Source organism: Drosophila elegans, unplaced genomic scaffold (genome assembly GCF_018152505.1).
Source record: "Drosophila elegans isolate 14027-0461.03 unplaced genomic scaffold, ASM1815250v1 contig_149, whole genome shotgun sequence".
Classification (NCBI taxonomy): domain Eukaryota; kingdom Metazoa; phylum Arthropoda; class Insecta; order Diptera; family Drosophilidae; genus Drosophila; species Drosophila elegans.
The window spans coordinates 3,728,879-3,755,511 of record NW_024545513.1 but is presented as its reverse complement, the minus strand read 5'-3'; the positions used below and the strand labels follow the sequence as shown (position 1 = coordinate 3,755,511).

The following is a 26,633-nucleotide window of genomic DNA, read 5'->3' as shown; positions in this document are numbered from 1 at the left end:
GGACGAAAACTAAAACGAAAACGAAGGCACGTTGGCAACATCAAAAGCGAGGCATATCCGTCTTGACATTCCGTCCGGGCTGCAGATGCAGATGCAGTAGATGTAGTAGATGTAGATGTAGATGCTGTATGATGTAGGATGCCAGGGTACTGCTAGGGGATTCCGGCGGAGAGGGAGTTCGAGGGCATTCCGGGGGACACAAATGACGGAATGTAGAAATGAAGAACGGGAGCAAACTGTGGTTTGCCATCTCTGCAATGCGCCGGACCCCGGAGCCAGAATCTAACTTCAATGATGGGAAAAGTACAAGGTATGGGCAAAAAAATATCCGTGGGTAAGCCGAAAGTGATGGTAAGGGTACCTCTACTATATTTGCCTACCCCAAGTCCGGTACTTATTGTGTACCTAAACAAAAAAATAGAAATGCATATTTAAATACCTCTAAAAAAGCACTTTTAATAATACTCAGTATAATTGATACTTACATTGAAAGTTTCTTTTTTTAAAGTGTACGTTCCATAAATGTTAATAGGTTATAGTCACTATAGTAATGTTATTCATGTACCTTTAATATTAATTAAAATATTTTCATTTCCTAATTATTATGCGATGAAAACATTTTTTTTCCGTGTAGGTAAAGACCTCGAAATTAATGTAATGTGTTATTTTATGATAATCTTTGTAAAATTGATTTTAAAATATGCTTTATTTGTTTCTTTATTCTCATTTTTATTATATAATGAATGTAAACATTGCAATGCTGCGTTATATTTTCGTCGTTTCCAAATTAATACAACAAGTGTCACTTTTTCTCCAGATTGTCCCCAGTTTTCTCCAAACTTTGAAATATAATCAATTAACAAGTTTCTAAACTACTTTGAGCAACTTTTCAAAGTGCTTTGAAAAACATCATGAATAAGTACCTAAGAAGTGTCCACCAACTGTCCATCACTGATCCTAACCATGTCAGCCGTGCTCTCCGTGCTTTCCGTTCTCCTTTCCCTTCCTGGCCCATTGGTTTTCGCTTTTACGGCGCGGGCACACCTATTTTCCAAAAGGATTTCCCAGCATTTGCGGCAAAATGAAGCAACAACAATGTTGCAAAAACAAAAAGGATAGCGAAAAAATAAACTAACGCCAAGTTGGCTCTTTGTTATTTGGGCGTTTGGCAAGTTTCTCGCTGCCTTTCCGTTTTTATACCCTTGCAGAGGGTATTAGAACTTGGATTAGGAGTTTCCGGCTCAGTGAACGAGATATTTGTGAACCTAAAAAGTCATTTCTGCATAAGCTGTCTGCCTCAACGCGGATTTGTCCGAGACTATAAAATCAATAGGGATGAATTTTTGCACAGCGTGGCTGGAGCTTCTGGATTTGGATAGGTATGTCATGTAGTTGTCTCTCAAGACCATAATAAATTGAACTCTTTTGCCACTACTGCCAAATATCATTATTCATTTTCAATAAAGACTCTTATAGTCGAATCTTAGTCTGTTTGTATCCAGGTTCGAATAAGAGTTGTGTTAGGACCAACATTTAATTAGTTGTAGACATTCTACAATGAGAGCAGGAAATTACTGACCTACAAGGGTATCCTCAGTTTCGTTCCTCTCAGCTAGCCCTAGTTCTTTTTTTGGCTCTTCTACTTGTCGTCGTGTCGTCGTCATACAAAATAAATGGAATATCTTCGCGTTGTGCTCCTTCAGGCACTTCCTCAACCTCCAGTGCATTTCCCCCACTTTTCCTGCGGTTTCATCCGTCATGCCTTGTACTTCTACCGTTTTTTTTTTTTGGTTTTTTGTTTTTTTTTTTGTTCTGCTGTTTTAGATGAAAAGTGGAAACGGGTGCTGGGGACTCTGTTGCAACTTATGCAAAATATTTGCACCGAAAAGGGTTGGCTAAGAGCGCTGGCGCTGGCATACACATAAATAATTTATGAGCATGGGACAAATTGAAATTACCATAATAAGGAGACAATAGAGAAATCACTGGTTTGTTTTTCCATCTACTCGAACTTTAATTGGATGCGTTTTAGCCCTGGCGGGCGCGTTTGCGTTCCTGGTAGCGAGCCAAGGCGGCATCGAAGACCTCGCCCACGGTCCTTTTGCGCCAGATGAGTGTGCGGTCCACCGGAGGCTTGGTTACCGTGGGCACGGGCAGATCCTTCTCGTCCAACTCCGCATCCGAATCTTGCTTTTTGGCGGGCGATTCCGTAGCTGGTGCTGCTGCAGTTTCATCGGCTTTGGTAGCTTTTGGGCTTTGCTGTGGCTTGTCCTTCTCCTTCTGGCTGCCCTTCTCCTTCTGGCTGCCCTTTTTGCTTTGTGATTTCTCCTGCTTGCCCTTCTCCGTTTTGTCATCCTCCTCATCGCTGGAGTCATCTATGCTAAAATCAGAATCGGCATCTATGTTGTTGGCCAGATGAGCCTGGGCTGGCTTGCTTTCCGGCTGATCGGCGGACGTGTTGGCCTCCGGATCCCGGCCAGACTTGGCCTTGGCCTCCACTTCCTCTTCCTGATCCTCGGAGGGTCGTCGTTGCCGATAGCTGCGGTGCTTAGCGGCCTCCGCCTTAATCGGTTTATACGAAACCTCATCGGTGGAGGGCGCCGTCTTCGGTTTAACCACATCCACATTTGCATCCCCTTCTGAGGGTCCCATCTTCTGTTCGTAGAGATGGCGATAGAAGCCGCCGAGATCCTTCTGCTTGGTGACATCGCCAATGGCCTCGAGGTACTCGTCGCGCTGCTCCTGCTCCTGCATCTGGCGTATGGACTCCAGCTTCTTGCGATAGGCAGCCGTCACATAGGTGTCCTTATCCTTGTACTTCTCGCCCTCGGCTTCGCGATCCTTCTGCACCTGCCGTTCGATGCGCAGCTCCTTCTCCAGCTTCCGACGCTCGGCGTGCTCCATCAGCCGGCCGATGTACTTGGGCTTCCGGGGCTCCAGGCTCTTCGATTGCTTGGCCTCCTCGCGTTTGTTGTCCATGTCATCGTACAGCTCGTCGTACTGGAAGATGGTTGGATCCTCGGCCAGGGCCTTCTGCTGCTGCCGCCGAGCCACACGGCGCTCCATCAAGCTGGGTCCACTGGATATCCCGGTTTTGGACTTCAGTTGTGGGGCTTTTGGGTCCGCATCATCGCTTTCGGAGGCACTGCTCTCGTCGAAAATGGCGGGCTTAACGGGCTTCGCGGGGACCTTCTTCTCTTGCCCCGGGATAATAAGTCCATATCTGTGGGTTGAATAGGCTTTAAAACCATTTAAACTCGCTATATTAAGTTATTAACTCACTGTTTGGACATTTTTTGTTTGTTTATAAGCGCATAAGAGTGACCGTTTCGGGCGGCCTGGAAAATACTGCAATTTCACTGCAACACTGCTTTTCAGGGGCAGCCCTGCGCCGGCTGAAAAAACAGTTGGAAAATCATCGATAGTCGTCGTTCGATAGATTTGATGGCAAGGGTTTGAACACAGGATTGCTCTAATAATAAATGTTAATATTGAAAACACCTTTTTTAAAAATATTACGCACAAAGCTACCTATATTTATATTTATTTATTTATTATTTCACATCCTAGCACTTCAAGTAAAACTTATTATTTAATGAGCTAGTTTCGAAATATTACAATATTTTAAAACTTAACCAATTGTATTTTATTTAAAAGGTTTCACAACTTTATTAAGTTGAAGTGGTTAACTGTATACAAACAAATATTTTTTAGCACGATTTTACGGTTTTTTTTCTAACTGACAAAATCAAGTCATTCCATCCTTTGATTCATATTATTTTAATGACTAGCCTTTATTACACAAATCAAGAAACTGTAAGTTAAAATTTTGCTTATCTAACTGGAAACGAATTAAATTTTAAAAACTGGAGTAAAGTTTTTTTAAAATGTTAAAGCTTATTTCTTAATTATTGAGTCACTGCTATCTGAACGGAATTCCCAGCCGTGGGTTGCGTCTCGGGAAACTATCGATAGCAGAATCGATTTTAGCCACATTTTCGCGCGCCCGGCCACACTATCCTCCATCTCTTTCCTTCCGTTTCCCTTTCTTTTCCCTTTTCACGTTTGCGTGAGTGCGTGTTCTCCGCGATTTTGTTCACTGAAATCGTAACTAAACTGATTTTATTTCCTCTATTTGCAGCGGTCGTGTAAATCAGTGTTTGCAAACCAATCCCAGGTAATTGCCGCTTCTGCTGGACCTCTTTTCACCACTAAAACGCAGCCAGATAAGATTTGCGGCGAGCGCCGGGCGAAACATGTGCAAATACCATTTTTTTGTTACAAATTTTTTTACTGTGGGCCGTGAGCCGAAATTGAGTGGTAACTTGGCAGTTTACCATGTAAACAATACATGAAGTGCCTCGCTAAATATTGGATATATCGTATATTTATATATACATTTTTTTTTTGGTTATATATTTTTTTATTGTGCAAAAGAATATGAAGTGAAATGATGGCCAAAAATTGTGTTGCACAGTATTGTGTTGTGCATGTGTGTGTGAGTGGCTTAAAAGTGTGGCCCAAAGCCTGGAATTTAATTAAATTAAACGCTCCAACAAAAGCCGGCTAAATTAAAAGAGTTTTGGAGCACTTGGCATGAGAAATTCAACCCGAAATAGTTGTTGTTTACAGCCACTTGCACACACACACACAAAAGCAAAAAAACACAGACAGTATATTTTTTTTTTTGTATTTTGCACGTGTTTTGCTTGCAGTTTTTTTTCTATTCCCCGTTACTTGTTGAGGAGAACTGAAACCCCCCTATAAAGTATATTTAGCGATATTAACAACCGATTTGATATAGTCTGTCTGACCGTGAGATCTTGGGAACTATTAGATCTAAGACCTGGAAGTATTGTCATGCTTATTCTTCCTCTTTCCGTGGCTTCACCATTTTTAGTGTTTGACAATTAATTTTGAGCGACTTGAGTTTGAATAGCAAATAACTAACCCCATACCAAACATTTTAAAAATCGGACCGTTTTTAACAAAGGTAATACAATTTCCTTGCTTTTCGTGGACTACAAATAAAATTGTTGATAGGTTGTATATTAATTTATGTAAAAACATTTCCTTGGATGTTTTTACCTAGTTTCATACATCTCAAAGAAGTTTGCCATTTTGGCCTGATTATCATAGGCCACACAAACTAGTTTTTTAAAGGTAGTCAGATTTTATTACGATGTAAGTTTTTGTATGTAGGCTCTAACCATATTAAATTGGATTTTATAGGACATATATTTTAGTCAGACAGTGAGTAAATGGGTATCTCGACTATACCCGGTTACTCGACTATACCCTTTTCAATTTTTTTTTGTGAATGGCGGACTTGCAGACCATAACTAACCAGACTTACCATCATTTTGCAGCCATGGTGCGTATGAACGTGTTGGCCGATGCCCTGAAGTGCATCAACAATGCTGAGAAGCGAGGCAAGCGCCAGGTGCTGCTGCGTCCCTGCTCCAAGGTGATCATCAAGTTCCTGACCGTGATGATGAAGCACGGCTACATTGGCGAGTTCGAGATCGTCGACGACCATCGCTCCGGCAAGATCGTGGTCAACCTGACCGGCCGCCTCAACAAGTGCGGTGTCATCTCGCCCCGGTTCGATGTGCCCATCAACGACATCGAGAAGTGGACCAACAATCTGCTGCCCTCCCGCCAGTTCGGCTACGTCGTGCTCACCACCTCGGGCGGCATCATGGACCACGAGGAGGCCAGGAGAAAACATCTGGGAGGCAAGATCCTCGGCTTCTTCTTCTAAAGCCACGGAAGATACAAGAAGAGACAGTCTGTGTGTGGGGAGTTGATATGTAGATTGACGTTTTATTTCACCGATACACACAATTATATACATCCAAAAACTACGTTTTGTATACAAACCACGGGGCGAGAACGCTGCTGCATTCATATAGACAAACCAACGACAATGAATGTTCTGTTCACAAAGAAACGCGAAATAAAATGATTGATACATAATAATTTTAATAATGATTTTGTTTACGATCTTTAAAATATGTAGTCCTTACAGTGATTAAACAACACCGACAGTAAATCAATCTGTTAACTTAAAACCGACTGTGTGTGTATAATGTAGTTTTTAGCGAAAGCTCCAAGAACTGAATTTTTGTCAGTTAAATATGAAAAGAATAGGAATCTTTAAGCCTTTATATTCCCAAAATCAAGGCATTTAAATGGACACACGCCATGTGGTTGCTTTCGCGGTTATTTTGATCATTTGCTACGTGTTTGGCATAATGAGTCAAGAATGTCTTGAACAAGATTGGTACTTTGCCTAAATTACCTGTTTCTTTACCCTTGAAGAGAGTATTAAAATTTTAGTCAGAAGTTTTTAACGCAGTAAGGAAGAAGTTGACTTTCTTGTTATTTCTTAAGTTTGCTTGTCTCCTTATCATTTTTTTATAAAGATTTATTATTTTAAATATCAGCCATCCATATTATCGATTTTCGCTGTACAATGTATAGGTAAATTATTGATAATTAATTGCACAGAAAACTTCTTTAATTAGAAAACGTAAAATTAAGCAACATAAAAAACAAATTAACTGAATTTACAAAACTGAAAAAATGACTTATAAAGTATACAATCCCAAAAAGACTTCTAGTCGTGGGAAAAAAAATAAACTCCAGTTTTAAATTCATTTCGACACAAAAACTAAGTTTTTTATGTGTTTTTTTTTTTACTTTTGGCGATTTTTCAAACATAATTATTTCTTTTTGTTGTAACTTTGCCTAAATAAGACCCAAAGTCAAAAAAATTGCTATTTTGAACAGCTGGCAACCTATACCATTCATGCCTGATCTATTGAAAAAAATTCATTTAGTTTTGACAAAAAAACCGAATTTTGAAAACGGTTTTTTTATTTTTGTCCAAATTTCTGACTTTTTTGTAAGGGGGTACATCATCATTTTTTGCAGAAATTTGAAAATCTGAAAAAATTTTAACTGTGAATGCCATTCGATCGGAAATTTTATTACGAATTCAACGGTGTATGACATTCCAACATTTGACCATTATTTCACAGGATTTTGACACAAAAATGTGTTTTTTGGGATTTTGGAGAAATTAGAAAATTAAACAATTCCAAAGAGTCTTTTTGTTGTAACTTGGCCAAAATAAGACGCATAGCCATAACAGTGACTGTTTTATACAGCTGGGAACCTTTAAAAACAATCCCAACCGATTTACAAAAAAATCATATTATTTTGATATAAAAAACGAATTTTCAAAGCTGTTTTTTTCAAAATGACCAATTTTTGCATTTTCTTATAAGGAGTTCTCCTATTCTGCCAAAATTTTAAAAACTAGAAAAACTTAAGCTGTGAATGCCATTTGAATGGAAATTTCATTACGAATCCAAACATGCATGACATTCTATCGTTCGGCTACTATTTCCCAGGCTTTTAATTCAAAAATGCATGTTTTTACGGTCCTTTTACATTTTTTTAACGACATTCAAAAACTATCTAAAATTGGCGGGCTGCGAATTCAGTAGCCTGCAGCCCTGGTGGTAAGTGCCTTAAAACTCACTCTAATCACCCAAAGCTTGCGTTTTGTTCAACACTATTTACACAATTCAAACCACATACATTTTATTGCCTACTTTGCGGCTTTTTCTAGAAGCCGTTAAATTTGAGTTGATTGCATATTGGAAATTCAATTATATCAATCCGATTCGTATCCTGACACAAATACGATTTCAATATGTGGACAATTGCGATGCAATTAAACTTCATATTGGCTACCGAGCGATATCGGTGTTGCGTGCGGCTTAGAATAAAGGTAATTGATGAGTTCAAGTCCTTATCCATCTGGCGTTATCTTTTTCGGGGAGGGCCGACTACAACTGGAGAATAATTGAACTTGGCCAACACACCTCCGCATATCCTTATCGCAGAGGTAATTGAAAGGTCGAACCATTGATTAATGCAGCCCACAATATGGCGGAATTTGCCATTTCGGGCATGTCATTCCGCACGACCCATTCCAACTGATATAACTAATACCACAGAAAATGCCTCCCGATTACGAGTTATCAGTCTATAAAATAATCAAATTACGCCACAGACAGCACTACAACATATTGCTAAACGTTGTTGTTAGAAAACTAGTTCCAATTTTCTAAAGTTTTAAGCAATTAATTATAATATTAATATTAATTGGCTTTTAATCAACTTTAGATTCTTACATTTTTATGTTTGTGGTTATATGAGTTACCCCGCAGTATTTTTCAGATGATATTACCTATTTACAGACCTGTGAGAATGGTAAGGCTTCATTTTTCTAATAAAGAATAATATAGGAATATCTAATTGCGGGTCTTGCAGTAATCAATTCAATAACCCTTTTATGTCAATAATTATTAAATTCCATTTCTGATGATTTCAGGTGTTAAATTGGTTTTCTTAATTATTAACTTACTACAATTACAACTATTATTTTCCCCTTAGCTGTTTGTGTATGTACTTGTTTTACGGATACTGACTTCCAGCGATTGGCATATGGTATATGTATATCAGGGGCATTTTTCCCACCCACTTGCAATTGCTGCATCATTCGGCCGGGTGAAATTCCATTAGAGCAAGTGCGTTATTCAGGCATCGCCTCAACCAATAACTATCGATTCCTATTTATTGGCCCATTGAAAGTCGCCGACAATGGCATTTGCAACGCCCTCAATAGGCCAGTTGGCATAGAAATCGGGCTCAGACCAAGATTGTTGTATATTTCTGTAACTTTTTGTGCCGGTTTGGGTTTTGGATGCAATGATTCAGCAGAAGCAATCTCTTTTTGCAGCTGTCGTGCGACTGATGAATATGAATAGAGCGTTTTCTGAACAACTTGGCAAAACAAGCTCAGGTAAAAACGATTGGCAATCGAGCAGTTTAGACATCACGAAGAAGGGGTGCCCTTACTTGAGCCATTCTAAGAAGTAGTTACTTGCAAATGTTTTTATAAAACACATAAACCAATTCTTTCCCCTTCAAGCTAAAGCAAAAACAGTGTGGTCTAAACAGGGAAAGCCATTATGGGGCTATTTTATGTTAACTTCCATTGTGTGTAAAGTGAACTTGAGTATCGTATCGCAAAATTAGCAGACTGATAATGGCAAACGCAACGTTACTGCCGGAATGAGTCGGCCATACCCTACCGATCCAGCAAAAACTAACGACGGATCAGATCGCACCACTTGGCGTTGGAAAAGGGTTACTTTTTTTCTCCAGAAGGTTCCAAAAGCTTTTTCACTGCCTCGCAGCTGGTCGGAAATGTAGATGTATTCATTGGGCACCCAGGTACGTTTGTTTATACATATACACCCATCATGTGGAGAAACTAGTTTCGATGGAGGCGCTTTAGATAGAGATGGAGATCCGACGAAGACACGTCGTCTGATGTCCCGCTCACTACACGTAATAGTTGAACCATGGGCAAGGGGAGACTACTAGGTAACTGGAGAGCTAACAGAAACACAAATATATCTATATATATATATATATATGTATGTATATAATAACATACAACAGAGTCAAGACCCGCTTTATATGCAAGCCTCAAGACAAGGGATCCACGTCAACTAGACGACTCTCGCTTGCACTTAACATTGAAATGCTGCCGGCTGCCTTGGTAATGGGTGGTAACAAAACGGGAATTGTGCACTCGGTTACTGTGTCACCAACGGCTGTTGCTGCACTTGGAGAAAATATTGCATATACATATTAATTAGTATCAGCTCAAATAGATCAGCAGTTTTAAAAGTGCATTTATAGGCCTTTAGTCAGGTCGGTATAGAATATAGCCTCCATGGTTCAGCAATTTAATACTTTTTCATTACAATGCCTTATTTCTCTCTGTGCAGCTGCCCCGACGTCACTGTCTCATCGGGGCTTTCTTAGCACTCTGATTCAGTTTATTTCTTATTTCGCAACTGCCAGTCGCAGACGGTGATAAGTACGCCGCATACACCTCTATTTTTTCCAACTTTTTTTTGTGGAAATGTGTTCCCGGTGCGATAAGCGCAGAGGTTTGAGGCGAAAGTCCGCCCGCCACCCCCTGATAAAGAACCACGTGCATGCATTCTCTTCCGTACAATCATTTATTGTGGTGAATTATGGTTCATTACAAAAAAAAAAAAAAGCACACAAAAGAACAATCACTTTCCGCTTAGCTGCTGCAGGTGTTTTTTGTGGGATAGTTGGTTGTTGCAGGGAAAGAGGTGCTTCACAGTTTCTTCTCACTACGCTCTAGGGTTAATATGTAGGATATATGTATATATTATATGTATTTGCACAGGCGGGGGTGTTGCGATTCGAATCCGCTCCTGCTCGCCAGGAGCAGCCCCCGCCGATGGCGGTAGCTTCTCTTTGCTTAGGAGGTGGTCTCGAAGTACTCCTTGGACTTGGTGGGATCTGCCACCATGGTCTTCTTGCCGGGCTTCCAGTTGGCCGGGCAGACCTCACCGTACTTGTCGGTGTATTGGAAGGCCTGCACGAGGCGCAGGGTCTCCTCCACACTGCGACCCACGGGCAGATCGTTGACAGTGATCTGGCGCAAGTTCTGCTTGTCATCGATGATGAACAGGCCGCGGAAGGGAATGCCAGTCTCCTCGTCGAGCACTCCGTAGTCGCGGGCCACCTTCATCGACTTGTCGGCCAGCAGCGGGATGTCCATGCTGCCCAGACCGCCCTGCTTCCTGGCCGTATTGATCCAAGCCAGATGGGTGAACTGGCTGTCCGTGGAGCAGCCAATCACCTCGCAGTTGATCTTGCGGAACTCGGCGGCGCTCTCCGAGAAGGCAATGATCTCGGTGGGGCACACAAAGGTGAAGTCCAGCGGATAGAAGAACAGTACCAGGTACTTGCCCTTGTAGTCGCTCAGCTTGATGTCCTTGAACACGCCGTTGACGACGGCGGTGCCGGAGAATTCGGGAGCTGGCTTCTGTAGCTGGGGCATCTGTAAGGGTTCAAAAGGGTTTACACATCACAAAAAAGTCGAAAAAGCCACTCTAAAGGAACGAGTAATAGCAAAAACATGGTGCTTTGTAAGTCTCCTTATCTCAAGAACTTGATTAGAAAAATCCCCCGTACCTCCTGTTAAAATCGAGTTTCCGGCTAAAGCTGCCTATAACTATACAAAATTATTATAATCTTGCCTGTCTAACACTAATACTCATATTGATTATTGTAAATGAAAAAACATTTATTGCCCTAACTGGCTTAAGTTTTCGTACCACTGGTTCGAAATTGTAATTTATAAATTTAAAAAACTGAATTTTCTATTAATTTATTAGAAAAAAAAACCACATTTACAATTTTGTAACAGAGAAATGTTAAAAAAAAATTGTTTTAAAATTTAATTAAAATTCTTTTATATTTAAATATCTTAATTTCTCTAATAATCGTTTATAGTTATAGTTTTTTAAAAATTTAAATATTTATTTTAAAATTTCAAATTCTAATGAGACTTTATATTATTTAAGCAAGACTTCAAAATTTCTCAATTGTAATTTGATTTTGTAGATAGGGCCAACAACAATCGTTTTAAAGTTGAAAAATCAAAAAAGGCAAAGCTCATACCTCTCTGGAAGTCTGTATAACTCAACGAACTAATGTGGCAATTATATGAGTTTAAGTGTAATTGCCCTTTTCCAGATATTTCGCCATAAAATAGGGGGATTTGAAGAGAAGAAAAGCTGAACTCTACAAAATGGCTGACGAAGGCATGAAATGGAAGAAACCCGGAATAATAAATTAGTCCACAAATTCTTGAACTTTCGGCACGTTCGCATAACTTTTGGCCATGTAATGAACGCTACGAATTGTAGCGAATTAATTACAAATATTTCTGAATTGCCAAATATTTTCCTCTCAATTTGATTTCTTTTTCCCCCCTTTTTTTTGCCGGCTAAGCATGTGTGTATGTGTGTGCGACGGACGTGCCAATAAAGAAAAAAAATACTTTGAATAAAAGAGGAAACTATGCTCTCGGTGCGGTGCGAAAACTTGTGAAATAATCTCGAGTCGAATCTGGCGACCCAACAACATCATCTATTTTTTTTGCACATCCACAGACAACACATATTAGTGTGTTACAATCTTACGCTCTCCCGCAATTTCTCCCTGACTTTGCCCAGAATTAGCGACCTGTTCATCGTTGAAAGCACTCACTTTTACTTTAGTTCAGTAACTGTTAAACGAATCGGTAATTGCTCGACTTCCGCGTGGGTTATCTCTAGCTGCAGTTCTAGCACAGACCTTTCGGCTCGGGTAAAAATTCGCGAATCAGGGACTGGATCGTGAAACTATAGCTTATAGTATAGCGGCGGAGGAATATCGATGCCATCATCGATGTCAGCATCGATGTTTTCAAAAAATCGGTTTCATCGATGTTTGGCGGGGCAACATCGAGGTTTTCCCATCTCTAGCGTTTTGTCAAAATAGAACCTTTGCCGAAATAAGCACAAATCATAGACACCAACCTTTATTTAAATCTTGAACGAATTCTAGCGGTGACGCGAACCCACTGTAAACACAAATTCTTGGCTGTTATCGATATCCCAGTTTTTTCAATTCAAATGGTTTAAATTACATATCATGAAAATTATATTTACTAGTTTAATGGTTTTAAATGCTTACTTTTTTCAAAATATGTCGAGGTCTTAACAAAATTAAGAAACAAAACAAAAAACAGTAAACAGAGCTACAAAAATATATAGTATCCAAATGTTTAGTTAATTAATTCTAAACCTTCTTAAAAATACGACAACAAAACACCCGATTAAAAATGTTACATTTTAGAAAAGCCCAAAACATTATATTACTGAAGTAATGAAAGCGTACGTCATTGGATCATAACAAATTTGTTGAATTAATTGCAACTAAACTGATGGTACCTATAAATAAATGCAATTCTTTTTTGAAAAGATACACCATTATGTTCAAGCAATAATAAATTAGCAAATATCTCCTGTTACTTATCCCACATATTAAATAATACAAATACCTTCTGGTTTAACTGAATTTAATAGTGCACAATTAGTAGTATTTAGTAGGTATTCGCATAACCAGTACATTAATGTCTAAAACTAAGCTCTTGTTGCGCGTTGGGTGTTCTTGGTCACTTTTCGTATCGCCATCGTTGCGATCGACAATCGACAGTTTTGGATGCCTGCGTATGGTGTTCTCCAAGCACTAGCTATTCGGATCTCTCGGGGATTCGCCAAAAGTGTATTTTTTGGATAAATAAATGTAAATAAATTACACTACAGAACAGCGGTTCCAGCAGCAGCACATAATGTATACATAAGCTAGACTATATATTTCCTACACGCATATCATATAGTAAAAATACATACATGTATGTGTATGTATGCATATTGTGTTTTCAGTCTTTGATTTTAAACTTAAGGGGTTAAATGTACGCAAACTGTTGTAAAAAAAACAAAAAAAAAATATATAGTAGTTAGCTTAGACTAGGAATTTTGGGTAGTAATCGAATCGGGAAGTAGGAGTGGAAGTGGAAATGTCTTTGTCTTGGGGCCCAGCCCCGAAGCCCCCTTAAAACCCACATCAGGGCTTGTCTTCCACCGCCTGCTCATCCTCATGATCGCCGCCGCCAGGAACTGGCGATGGTGCAGTGGGGATGGACGATGCCTCCGCTTCCATGGCCGCCTGCAGCTCCACAAAGATGTCGATGAGATTGTTGATCCCGATGAGATAGCCATCCTCGTGGTTGCCCACCTTCCAGGCGGAGTAGTGGTCGATCCGCAGCTGCGGCGGCAGCTCCACCGTTTTCGCGAAGTCGATTAGCCAGATGCTGGCGTGGGTCTGGTCGTGCACGAAGAGCAGGGAGCTGCCGATGACCTCGTGTGTCTGGAAGAACTCCGATACGGCCAAAGTGGCGCGTATTGCTCGCAGACGCTGAATGTAGCGGGGCTGTAAAAAAAAGCGCAAGGCAGGGAATTCCCCAAGTTAATATCATGCAACACTATATGTTTGGTTATCAAATACCCACCAGAATGTGGGGATGACCGCTGAGGAACTCGACAAAGGCCAACTTGATTTGTTCGCGCGACTTCGTCGTTTTGAAATCTTTGGAACTGGTGCCATCGCTCTTCTTGATGCCCTGCAAAAGTAAATTATTCAATAGATTATTTAGCCGAATATAAAAAATATAGATAATCCTTAAAACAGTATAATTTTTCTTTTTTACTTATTAATTGAAATCAAATGACGTTCCTTGATTTGTTTTTAGTAGCAGTCATGGAAAAAGTCAATAAGCTTGCATTTGTATAAACCGAGATGCGAAATAAATGCCGAATTGGAATAAATAGTGAAGACAACATAGACCTTGCAATGAGTTTATAAACGAACAACTCAATTGATTAAATGTAAAACTCTACGAGTTCTTATTGTCGAAACCAGAGTCAATAAAATACACATTAAATTAAAAATTAGAATTAAAGGTAAACCCACCTCAATGCGGAATCCCAGCGTGGCCGTGCTGGAGATGGTCTCCCGCCAGACCATGTATCGCGGCTTGGTAACCGCCTTGGCCGCGTGCTCCTCGGCGGTGGGGGCGTGGCCGTCGATCTGGATCATCTTGTCGTACATGTCCTTGCGCAGCTTGGGCTTCTCCTTGGCCTTGGACAGCTCCTCCTCCAGATAGGTGCGCACGCCCACCTTGCAGTCCATCACGCACGGCTGCACATAGTCGCTCAGCAGATCCTGCAACTGCAGGTAGACTGGCGAAGAAGTCAAAGATGTAGATTAGATTATAATTTGAAAATAAAACTCATTTGCAGAGCCAAAAATAGTTTTCGGTCTAAGCAAAACATTTAAAAAACCCTAAATTCATTTCGATTTCACTTATGCGTTCAACCCAAGAAGACAAATTTTTCGACAGAAAGTATCAGTATTTTGACCATAAAAATGTAAATATTGACCCAATAATGCAATGTAATACCTCGTTGCGCTCGTTATGAAGTCCCCAATCGATTGGCGTTAAAAGCTGAACATTTTAATTTTTGATCATTTTTTGCAAATAAATAAAAAATGTAAAAATTGGCTAAAAAATAAAATGTTCAAAATCAGTCAGTCAGTCAAAGATATCGATTCCTAAAGTCCTTACCTATACAAAACAGTTCGATTTTCAATTGTGGATCTATTTTAGACCAAGTTATGACAAAAAATAAACGCTTGAAAAATACTTTTTTTTCGAAAAGTACTGATCCGGATTCCACCTAAGAAGTGCAATTTGTGGCCCAATAATGCAACGTCATAGCTTTTTGAACTCGAAACACAATTTCCAATCGATTGGCATTCAAAGCTGAAAATGTATGATTCTGATCCATTTTCACTAACAAAAAAAAGGATGTTACCCCTTAATTTTTTTCAATTTTTCAAAATCAGAAAGATAGTCAGGGAAATATTCTTATTTGTTATTTAGATAATGGGATCCACCATTCCTAACTTACGTTCGCCATCCTCGCTGGTCACCTGGCCCTTGTAAACGGGCACATAGGGCCTGAGGAGATCCTGCATGAGGATCTGGAAGCACTCCTCCTCCTTGGGGCACAACTTCTTGAGCACAGTGCCCGGTTCGGGACCCGCCTTGAAGTTGCCCTGGTGTCCGGCCAGCTGGACCCATGGATAACGCTGCTTCTTGTACGTTTGGAAGAAGGGCGTCCACTGAACGATGTTGCGGATCTTCCGCCAGCCGGAGCTCTGCAAAGATCAGGGGGGTATATCAATTAATCAATGGGTTCAGAGTTTTTTGTTTCTATATGCCAATAATTATTATAATTTATAAATACCTCATAGGAATACCAAAAAAAATTTACATCCATATAAAGTTTATAAATAATTTTAAATGTAGATCCTTAATATCTAAATGAAAATTATTATATTCAAGCATTTATAGATAAAATTATAAATTGATTTATATATATTTAGGTTTTTATTTGCTATTTTCTTTTGCTCTATTTTACAAAACACATTACCGTTGCTAAGAACATATTATTCTGGTACTTAAATGTTGGTTTAAATTGCTTTTGTCTCAGTAACTAATTTATTTGTGTATTGGAATAAAAACAGAAAAATAAATTACAAAAGACAGCTGACTAAAGACCCAATTTTATGCCCTGATTTTTCAGCTGAGCTCTCATTATTCAAGCCATTATTCATATGTAAATACCAGTTAACCAGCTGAAAAATCACGTGGAAATAAATTATTTGTTCTCTACTAATTAGGTTGTAGCATTAAAAAATAAGACTTTGAAAAATATGGTATGAATACATAAAATTTTTGTATATATTATGTTTGACTATTTTCGGAACTGATTTTAATATAATAATTTAAGATTAAGCCTCATTAAACTTAAATATGATGCACTTAAAATTTTTAAACAATTTTTCACATTAATTGAAATATTTTTAATATTAGATCATGCAATTTAATATGCATGGTATTTATTTATTTGTATCAATTTCAAGTTGAAATTCTCAACAGCCATTCCATTTATATATCAGTGAATGATCCCAGATACAAACCGTTTATTTTGTTTGAGATTTGTATCTAGATATCTGGATACCTAGATATCCTACCTTCTTGGCTGCTGTGGCCTGAGTTGAGGAGCCGGATCCGGTTGCCGAGCCGGCCGCCGAAGTGGACACATCCGAGTCCCACTCAGAGCTGAGATCATCGCTGCTGGCGTACCCGTAGTCCCGGGGCATGGGCACCTCCAGCAGGGACTTGGAGTACTGGATGTAGCCGGGGCAGAGGCTCTGGCCCAGTGGTGAATGCGATCGCCTCGGACCCACGTTCGTGGTGGGTGAGCCGGGTGAGCCGGGTGAACCGGGCGATTCCAGGGGCAGCGAGTGCTGCTGCGACAGCTTCCGACCCAAGCCCAAGCCCAATCGACCCAGGCCACAATTGTGGGCCATATGTTCGCCCGAATTGGCCGTTATGCTTATAGTGGGCATCGATAGCTTCTTCTCGGCCCGCTGGCGAATTCCGTGGGCCTGGGCAAAGGCTAGGCTGCACTTCCGGGGCTGCATATTATTGCCGGAGAGTTTGCGGCGAAATATCTTCTTCGACGAGGAGGCGCTGGGCATGGCCTCTGATCCTTGACCCTTTTGCGTTTCCGTCTCACTGCCCCCCGAATTGGGTCGCCTTCCGGTATCGCTATCCTCATCGGCCTCATCGGCATCATCACCCATCACGCCATTTGCATCCTCACCATTACCATCATCATCATCATCATCATCGTCTGCGAATTTCAGCTTGGATATCTCCTCAGGTGGAACATCGGGAAAGTGGAGCAGCTTCACGGTGACCTTCTTGCCCGCTTCGTTATAGTACACCTCCTTGGCGCTCATCCTGTCGAAATCCTCGTAGATCCGTACTTGTGGCGAGGGTGGCGGAGTGGGTGGCGTTATGGAACCCTTTGCTTTGGCTACACCACTTCCGTTTCCGGTGCCGTTGCCGTTTCCGGTTGCCAAGGACGGTAATCTCGTTGTCTGGTTCTTTGGCTTCTGATTATTTTGATTGGGATTGAGGGCGCACACGGACATTTTACATGGAATCTGGCCCACGGCACTCGGTTAAGTGCATCAGTGGAAGTTTATAGCTTTAGCGAATTAACCAACCGCCTCTGCAAGTGTGGGTATCAAAAATTGCAGATAGAGATTGTGTTTATAGAGAAGTCGAAGTCAGAGAGTTGGAGAGCTGGGACTGCATTTCGGTTTCTGCTTATTTGCGAACTTGTTCGCGCCTAAAAACCGCATCTGTCTTATTAACAACCCAAGCAATGGGTCTCCCTACCAACCAAATACCCTCCAATCAAAGGTTGGGTAACCTTTAGTTGAACCCTTAACAAAAATCGTGTTTAGTCCCAACACTTTAAACAATCCACTAAATTGATTGTCTCTTAAACAAAATGAGAGCACTTAATATAAGCTTTCACCCTTATAATAATAATAAAGAAGCAAAATGCTACAAAAAGCTACACAACCATAACAAAACAAATTGTAAACACCTAATAAATCAAGTAGGCATTCCAAAAAAAAGGCTTCGAAATTTGTTGTTATTTTCCAAACGACAAAAATCTATTCCAACAAAAATTTTTGACAAATATTACATTTTTCGCGTGTGAATTAGTTTCAATAGTCATTAAGTATTTTAAAATATGGCCTTTGTTTTGACCTAATAAAGCTTCATATTATATTTGATGCTGCTCTAAAAATTATGTATTTACAGACCTACAAGCCGAAAAAAAGTTCTTAAGGAATGTCTAAAAGGGAGAGACTTTTTTTGGGGTTTCCAAAATTAATTTAGAGCTTGTACTCTAGAGTTTTTGGAGGGAAAATAATTCGAAATCCCTTTTCTATCAGGGTATTATCGCTTCGTTGCAGCTGGATTTTTGGCCTTTGACTGCTTTTGGGTTGATGTTGTTGCTGCTGCTGCTGCTGCTGCTGCTGTAATGCGCACACATCAATCAAAATTGATTAAATTAAATACATATATATGTATGTGCCATGTAACACAGCCCGCAAAAGTGAAAAAAATAAAAAAAATTTAAAAAAGTAAAGACAGACTATAGAAACTAAGTAGGCATTGTCGGAGCGTGTTGGCATCTTGGCAGCTCCATCTGCGGCATCCAACAGCTAGAAGCTGGCAAAATGGGGAAACTGGCGGCAACCGGCAAGCAGCAACACCTAGTAGCAATCAGCAACCAGCAACTAGCAACCAGCCACAAGCAACCACAAGCGAAACCGCCCAGAGTCGGGCAAGGCAATCCAATCCAATCCGAAACCCAAATCGAACAGCACATTATGATAATAATGGAAATGCCAGCGACGCGGCTATCCAGTTACGCCAGTGCACAACAGCAACAGCAACAGCAACAATATACCTATACCGAATATTCGTATGTACATACAATACATTTAGGTATATATCTCCTACCATATATACCTACATATACGAACTGAAATTTCTTTATAACATTTGACGTCATTTGCAAATGTTGACGCCGTCGTCGCGAGGCGATAACGAAGTAACAACAGCAAGACTAACAAAAACAAAAACAATAACAGCAGCAACACGAACAACAGCAACAGCAACATCAGCAACATCAGTAGCAACCACATGTCTGAAGAACTTTGGTACTACCCATATCAAGTATAGATCGTAACGCTTAGGGTACTACTTAACGATCGACTACTATATATTTGGCTTATCTAATTCCAAACCAAAGTCAGGGGTTGCCCATGCAAGGGCTTGAATACTAAGTGTATGTAAGTGGGACAAGGGTTTCGAGTGTATCAGTTCTTCCAGAACATTCACTGGTTCGCTAACTACAGAGTATTCTAAACTTAAGGTTGATCAATCAATGTAATGCCGATCAGGTTTTAACTTGAAAAGGGTTTTATGTGGTTCAGTTCTACGAAAGGCTAACAACCTCATACCAAATAGTTGGTATAGGATATATGAGTGGATGTGTTTGAAATCTAGTACTAATTCTCAGCAAGGGCTTGTACTAAATGAGTACTTATTTCTTGCCGTTAAGGGCAATGGTGTTTTACTAAATACTTGGGTGATCCAAGTCCAAGTTAAGTTAAAGTTACCTGACAATGTTTCCTTTTAATTTTACTTTAGCATTATTGATTATTGTTTGAAAGACAGTGACCAATGCTATTTATAAATCATTATTTCCAATGTTTCCGATTTACTGAAATAGTCTTCATCGAACTTTCTTTCCTTAGTTCCTATTGTATTATTATTATATATATAGATCAGCCAGTTATGACGTATGTGTGATATTTCTTTATTTAATGCGACTTGCTATTTGAGTACAGAAAAAGTTATTTATAGGAAGCACTAATCAATTTAAGATTGAAACATTTCTTTATAAAAGATTTCCTATATTCCTTGGGTCTGCTATTTACATTTAATTTTTCATTTACATCCTACCTTTTATCAGAGAGCACTCTTTGTCTTATCTTTCGTTATCTTTATATTTCCATCTGGCTGGGCTTGGTTTTGGATTGCGATCCGTTTTAAATACCAATTTGCTTGTTATCTAATAAAAACAATTGTACAATCTTCGATGCCGTCAACACCAGCGACAACTATGAATGGCTATAGTAATGGCAATGGCAACAAAAGCCACAAAAACGATAACGACTCGATATATCGCGCTATCTACTATGCATATAGATACATTAGATCGTGTGTCTGGATGTGAGTTTTGCGGGGGTACGTTATGGGGTAGTGCAACCCCAACTTGGCAGCCCTCCCCATGAAATCCACCCACCCCACTCCCCACTCCTCATTCCCCTCTGTCCTCTAGTCCCCCCTCAAATTAACAGCACCACCCACTCACCAAAAATGGACACAACGAGCTTAATGCGCGCCATTCACATTCACATAACAATTTCTTTCTGTATTTATTTATTTTTTTTCTTTTTTTAACTACCAAAAGCTTAAAATTAATAAAGTAAACAATTTGCTGTCAACCTCCTCTCCTCTCTTTATCACCCTCGCTCTTTTCATTTCTCTGAGTGTGAGTCTCTGTTTCTCTTCTTCATTTCGAGCACTGAAAAATGTATTGTTAGCTTTCAAAATCGAAATGGAACTGATTTTTAAAAGTTCAATATGTTTCAAACTAAAAAATATTTATATATTGACATTACCCTTTTTAAAATAAAATATATATTTTAAAATTCTCAAGCCCAAAACTATATATTTTCACACTAAAACAAAAAGAAATCTCAGATTGCTATTTTGAAAACCGTATATTCCAAGGAATATAGAAATATACGTAAAGCTAAGAAAAATACCCAATAACTAAGGACCTAAGTATAGAGTTACATTAAAGGAAGATATGTATACATTTCCAATAAAAAAATTTAAAAAAATTAATGGTAATCCCCGATTTTATTTAACAATTCGTTTTGTGTGCAGGACAAAGCTAAACTTGACATTAAATATGGATCTGCTAATGTTTTTTTTTTCGGTGTGCGCCATTGACGCACAGAATGGATTTTGGTTTCGGGGATTCGGTTTACGGTTTTCGGTTTTGGATTCAGATACGGTTTTGGGCCTCGGGATGTGGGTGGTTGGGCGGATGTTATTGAAACGATCAAGCGCCAATTAAAGGGGAGGGTGAGGGGTGATTTAGTTCCATTTTTGGCTACTTAATGAGCTTCAATTGCCGAATTCGCTGTACGTACGCAAATGAACACGATATCTGAAGGTGCTGGCTCTTCAATTATATAATTCACAATTTATTTTTGGGAAGGGGGAGGTGTTGTTGGGTGTTATTGGGTGTTATTGGGTGGGTGTGGATGTGGGTGTTGCTCCCAAATTGCGTAGCACTCAATTTGAATGGGGTTTATTTGGGCGGGAGGGGGGTTTGGTTTCTGGTAGGGGCGTTCTTATTGACGTCGTTTATATAGTGTGTAAATGTTTACATAAACCTGAATACTCGGATTTTCGGTGCAAAAGTCAGTTCGCTATTTCAGTCATCTAGTATAAGAGTTCTGTCTGCCGCCTGATGTCTCCCTCCATCTCTCCTCTCTCCCTCACTCCGATTCTAGCTGTCTCTCTCTTTTGAGGGGCTTTGGCGCGTGCTTCAATTAACACACTTTACAATGACAGCGGCATCACGAAACAGCAGCAACACATTTCAGATTCGACAACTTGCCACTTGGTTCTTTTGAAATTTGTGTTTAAGTTACAATTAGAACACAGTAAAAAAACAGCTGTCACACATGTTATTCATTTTGATTAATATTGATTCGAAAGTGCCAGTAAAATTAATTGAATTTCATTTGTCTTCAGTTTGTACATATAACAGCATTATCACCAATATACCATTATCTTTAAAATAAATATACAAATTCGAAAAATAAGCACACAAATCATATAGATAATAAATTGTAAAAAAGCTGCCTGGCAAATACATTTTTGTTAAATCTATAATATATAGAAAAATGGTTCAAAATCTAATTAATTAAGTATGGTTATATAAAATATAGCTTCAAAACGAAATACACACGCAATATGGCAGTTAACTTTTAATTAAGTATGATTATTATTTTTTTGCAATCGTTTGTTTTATCTTCCCTTAGATTTTTCTTACTATGATATGTATTATATGGACACTAAATAAATTTAATCTAAAACGATTAAAACGATTTTTTTTTGGATCCTATACACACACTCTTGAGCAATTAACTGTTAATTAAGAACAATTATAAATTTAGTGGAATTTAGTGGAATTTTCCAAGCTTGCTTCGTTTAGGTTTTTTTCGGCTTTAAATTTAATTTGAATACAAAAATCAAAAGGCACGCAACCAATCAAAATTAATATATTAAAAAACTGGCAAAATTATAATATTTTCTGAATAATATTGCTGCTGGCTGGTTGCTGTTTATTATTATTTATTATTATTTTTTTTTGATTTTCTGTTTTTTTTTGTTGTTGTTTTTTTGGTGGGCCGCTTGACGCGGTCTCTGGCATTGGCTTGACACACAGAGAGAAAACACGAACATATATAAAGATATATACAAATAGACGCGGCGAGAGATATGTGGAAGCACACGCGGAAAGTCGGCGCTACGGGCAATATTACTCTTCCAACAGCAACAGCATTAGCTACAGCAATAGCAACAACAATAGCAAAAACAATACCAATACCAATGACAAAACCCAGAGACGAAACCCCGAGCCAGCCGCACGCGATCGCAGCAAAAGCTCAACTGGTCGACTCTGCTCTAAAAAGCGGAACCCAAACGAGCCAAACCGAACCGAACTCGCTGAGAGCTCCGCCGGCGATGAGCAGCAGCAGCAACAACACAGCAGCAACAGCACAGCAGCAACAGCAATAGCGGCAACAACATAGCCGCAACAGCAACAAAACAGCAGCAACAGCGCAACAGCAACAACACAGCAGCAACAACAACACAGGAGCAACTGCAACTACACAGCAGAAACAGTAATAGCAGCAACACCAGCATTCTGCTTCGTGTGTCCCTACCAAAATCCTATCAAAATCCAGTGAAAATTTGAGTGCTCACACTGATAACGCAGAGCAGGCGGATTTGGGGGTGGCACATTCATAAAAAAAATCAAGAATTATAGAAAATATTCAATCGATATTATTTTGATAGATTAATAATTCGCGTTTAGTGAAAAGCTTCACCAGAGATCCATTTAATGCATATTAAGTCTTATAAAATGAATTATGGTTTTTAAATAACTAGTCTGACATCTAATCCATAATCCATTTAATAAAGTCAAAAAAAAAATTGACTTCTCTACATATACTTAATTCAAATACAACAAATCTTAAGCTAAGAATGATTATTTGAATTCCTACTTCTAGAAATCAAAAACAAGAAGTTGATCATTTTTCTGGATGCATACAGACACAGAATTATCACCTGGAGGAGAGAGGGTCCCAACCCGGGGGACAAAGCTCATTAGTTGGCCTAGACTCACCCGCGATGACGTAATTAAATGATCGAAGCCATGACGTCAATGATAATAAGATCCTAAGCAGCAGCGGAAAATGCCGTTACGATATGGTCAAATCTCCCTAATGTAATACAGCAAAATAAACACTTGCAATCAGTTCTCTCTGATTATGATCTTAGTGATCACTGCACAGAGAAAAATACAAATGATCAACATTCTAAAAATGTTACAGTTTAATTCAAAATTATTATGGCTAAGATATTTAAATTAACAGAGTAGATACCGAAACACTCTTAAATTTTAGTTCAATTTATTTAGCTCCTACAAATTGTGTGTTATTGTTTCTTTAAAAAATTATAAACACAGCCTAATATTGTGTTTACCCTATAATGTCTGGGCATTGTTATACGAATAAGTGCATATCATTGTTTGTTTATGGGAACATGGGAAGCTGGCTTTGTAAATCAGCGTACATGAGCTTAGGGTAAACAAATAAAATCACAAGAGAGAAACAGATATACAAGAAAAATAAAGAGCCACAACGAAAAGTGCTCAGGGAAAGAGAAACAGACTTTCTTAAGATCGCCACCCAGATCCTTATTAAATATGAGTCACAAATCACTTTCTCCAGGAGAAAGTTTTTAGGGCCATTAAATACAGAAATCACTATATTTATCAAAATTGCATAAGCAGTAGGGATGCAATCTTCTTGCGAGTTTTAGTTTTGGCTAAGCTTCCTGGGAAGCAAAAATCTGGTGAGATCGCTCTCTTCCGAAATCTCAAGGCCTCCGCCCACTCCGCCCACCTTCCCCGCCTCCTCTCCGATTTCGCTTATCAGTTGAACGATCTCATTTTCACACGATACACGCTTTACGCATGAGCAGCTTCTCTTCTTTGTCTCCCTCGCTCTCGTTCGCTATCGCAGATGCTAGTGACGTCAATGGGACCGGTCCAACAGTCCAAGTCAGGGCTGCAGTTCTAGCCAAATTATAGCCACATAACAGCTATTTTTAAAAATAGTGTTCAAAAGTTGGAAAGTCATAACTCCTTGTATAAGTCATAACCAATCGATTAGCACTCACAGTAGGAAAATTTAATTTTTGGCGAATTTAAAGACAAAACTATAATGTAACGTAAATTTTTACGAATGTTAATTTAAGTCGAAAGCTGCAGAACATATTCTCTAAGCCGAATTTTATGTTGCAGGAAAAAGAACCACAAGATTTATCAAAATTTAATGTTGATATTCGTTTTTTGGATGTCAAGGATTGATCCTGGGCACATTAGGATATACTTGATAACAATTTTTAAATATATTTTTCGTTCAGCTACCTCTAACTTTCTACCATCGCTAATTGAGCACGAGTACCAAGCGAAGAGTTTCGTTATAGCGGAGACAAGCTCCCTAGGTAAAGCTTTTCAAAAAGACAAAAATAAAGCTCAAAAACGATCGGGAAATGGAATCAATAAGTTTAAATTTGTACTCTTCACGTTTGTGGAAACGGTTTTTACAAATTGTTACTTTCTTGCAAACTATATAATAAGTAATAACCGAAGATTTGTTAATTTTCTCGGAATAGTTAAGATTGTCTTTTAATTTAGCATTTTGGGGCAATTTTCAAAAATTATTAATGAGTTTGGCCATTTCCAAAATTACTTATCACAATGTTGCCCTGACTAAAAACTAGAAAACAGAAGGTTTTCTATAAATAAAATTATGTATAATCACAATTTTAGTCTACTACTAAGTGCATTTAGTTAATTTGCCCAAAATGTTACATACGTATATGTAACCTATTAAGATATTATTATTTAATTATTTTCATTATATTCCTGTGACAATACAATACAAAAGCGCCAGTTAAAATCATGAAGAGGTTTAGCTTTTATAAAAAATAATTGTATATGTAAAATCCTTATTGATTAAAATTTTCTTACAAAATATTTACTTCTTACTTACTTATTCTCTATTAATTAATCTTTTTTTTATAACATATTCTGATATTACTGTCATCTTGTTGTAAAAATGCGCTTTAAATTAAATTAAATTAAATTAAATTAAATTAAATTAAATTAAATTAAAATAAAAATAGACATGTAACACATGATTCCACACTTAATGCTGATCCTAACGTGGCTCACCTTCTTATGCCCTGTTAATTAAACTTTTCTTATAAAATATTCTCTTATTACTGCCATTTCGTTGTACGTGCACAAACTACACATGCACATTATGATCCCACAGCTAAAACTGATTCTAACGTGGCTTACCTTCTTCTTGGCCGCCTCGGCGGCACTGATCACGTAAAGGTCGACGATGCCCAGGAGGCAGTCGTCGCAGCGGCAGACGTCCTCGCCGAAGGCCAGCGAGCCCAGGCTGCTGGTGGAGTCCAAGGAGTCGGTGCGTCGCAGGCGGCTGACCACGCCCATGCCCAGGCCCAATCCGAGGCCCAAGGCTAATGGCAGGGGTATGCCACTGCCACTGCCGCTGCCACTGCCACCCACTGTGGGCGGATTGGGTGATGTGGGCGAGGTCGTGGCCGAGCCGGGGGAAGCGAACGGAGATGCGGGGGCGGCAGAGGTAGCGGCAGCGGTAGCGGTAGCACCGCCCGCAGCGGCAGCCGCTTCAATTTTGCGGGCCAGCAGCTGCTCCATGAGCGTCCGCGGACGCGAAGAGGATGGGAACAGGGCCATTTCTGCCAGACGATTGCCACCCACACTCACATTCACACCCACTCCCGCTCCCGCTTCCGCTTCCACTTTCGCTTCCGCTCCTCCCTCCGCTCCCCGCGCTGCCGCTCCTCCTGGTCCTCCGTCCACCTCCGCTGGCGACAAGTTCCTTGCCTAAGTCTTTTGTTTGCCGTTTGCCCTTTAGCAACACGTTATAATATCCCAGATCGAGATTCCGGCTATTTATTTTAACTAAGCGACAGTTGAAACATACCTGCAAAGATAAAGGAGAGAAAATGTTTTTTTTAAATATGTTTTAACACAAATTAATATTTAACAATTAAAAACACCATCTTTGGCGGCTATTTGCTAAATAAATATAAATTTAATGGTTTATTTCCATTCAATTTTCAACTAATTCAAGTCTTGTATTGGTTTTAGTGACCTGTATTTGAATAC

General features: G+C 39.3%; 4 protein-coding genes and 1 long non-coding RNA gene across 10 annotated transcripts in view; 2 read left to right on the top strand and 3 right to left on the bottom strand.

Annotated features, from left to right (window-relative positions):
- Positions 1 to 1,989: 1,989 nt before the first annotated feature.
- Positions 1,990 to 3,373, bottom strand: LOC108136357 (nuclear speckle splicing regulatory protein 1). The gene is made up of 2 exons (XM_017257465.2): positions 3,283 to 3,373; positions 1,990 to 3,223 (listed from the first exon to the last, which is right to left on the bottom strand). Exons 1-2 carry the CDS (start codon positions 3,291 to 3,293, stop codon positions 2,029 to 2,031), a joined length of 1,206 nt encoding a protein of 401 aa, XP_017112954.1. The 5' UTR covers positions 3,294 to 3,373; the 3' UTR covers positions 1,990 to 2,028.
- Positions 3,374 to 4,019: 646 nt separating this feature from the next.
- LOC108136345 (40S ribosomal protein S15Aa) lies at positions 4,020 to 5,982 on the top strand. The gene is made up of 3 exons (XM_017257453.2): positions 4,020 to 4,073; positions 4,142 to 4,177; positions 5,370 to 5,982. Exon 3 carries the CDS (start codon positions 5,372 to 5,374, stop codon positions 5,762 to 5,764), a length of 393 nt encoding a protein of 130 aa, XP_017112942.1. The 5' UTR covers positions 4,020 to 4,073; positions 4,142 to 4,177; positions 5,370 to 5,371; the 3' UTR covers positions 5,765 to 5,982.
- Positions 5,983 to 10,096: 4,114 nt separating this feature from the next.
- Positions 10,097 to 12,329, bottom strand: LOC108136216 (peroxiredoxin 1). Its single transcript, XM_017257227.2, has 2 exons — positions 12,187 to 12,329; positions 10,097 to 10,972 (listed from the first exon to the last, which is right to left on the bottom strand). Exon 2 carries the CDS (start codon positions 10,970 to 10,972, stop codon positions 10,388 to 10,390), a length of 585 nt encoding a protein of 194 aa, XP_017112716.1. The 5' UTR covers positions 12,187 to 12,329; the 3' UTR covers positions 10,097 to 10,387.
- A 693-nt stretch (positions 12,330 to 13,022) lies between these two features.
- The window catches only part of LOC108136213 (inositol-trisphosphate 3-kinase A), a 30,853-nt gene continuing 17,242 nt past the window's right edge, over positions 13,023 to 26,633 (bottom strand). Inside the window, exons 1-6 of one of the 6 annotated variants that reach the window (XM_017257221.2) lie at positions 22,725 to 22,785; positions 16,624 to 17,672; positions 15,495 to 15,744; positions 14,494 to 14,762; positions 14,033 to 14,143; positions 13,023 to 13,953 (exon numbers count right to left, since the gene is read on the bottom strand). In XM_017257221.2, coding sequence (XP_017112710.1) covers positions 13,588 to 13,953; positions 14,033 to 14,143; positions 14,494 to 14,762; positions 15,495 to 15,744; positions 16,624 to 17,592 — 1,965 coding nt within the window. In that variant the 5' untranslated portion in view covers positions 17,593 to 17,672; positions 22,725 to 22,785 and the 3' untranslated portion in view covers positions 13,023 to 13,587. Of the gene's footprint in view, positions 13,954 to 14,032; positions 14,144 to 14,493; positions 14,763 to 15,494; positions 15,745 to 16,623; positions 20,693 to 22,718; positions 22,786 to 25,775; positions 26,449 to 26,633 lie in introns of those variants that run through there. The other 5 variants (XM_017257224.2, XM_017257225.2, XM_017257222.2 and 2 more) reach the window with 5 other exon arrangements.
- On the top strand, positions 22,982 to 23,710 carry LOC121467992. The gene is made up of 2 exons (XR_005977989.1): positions 22,982 to 23,022; positions 23,413 to 23,710. It is a non-coding gene; the product is annotated as an uncharacterized LOC121467992 (long non-coding RNA).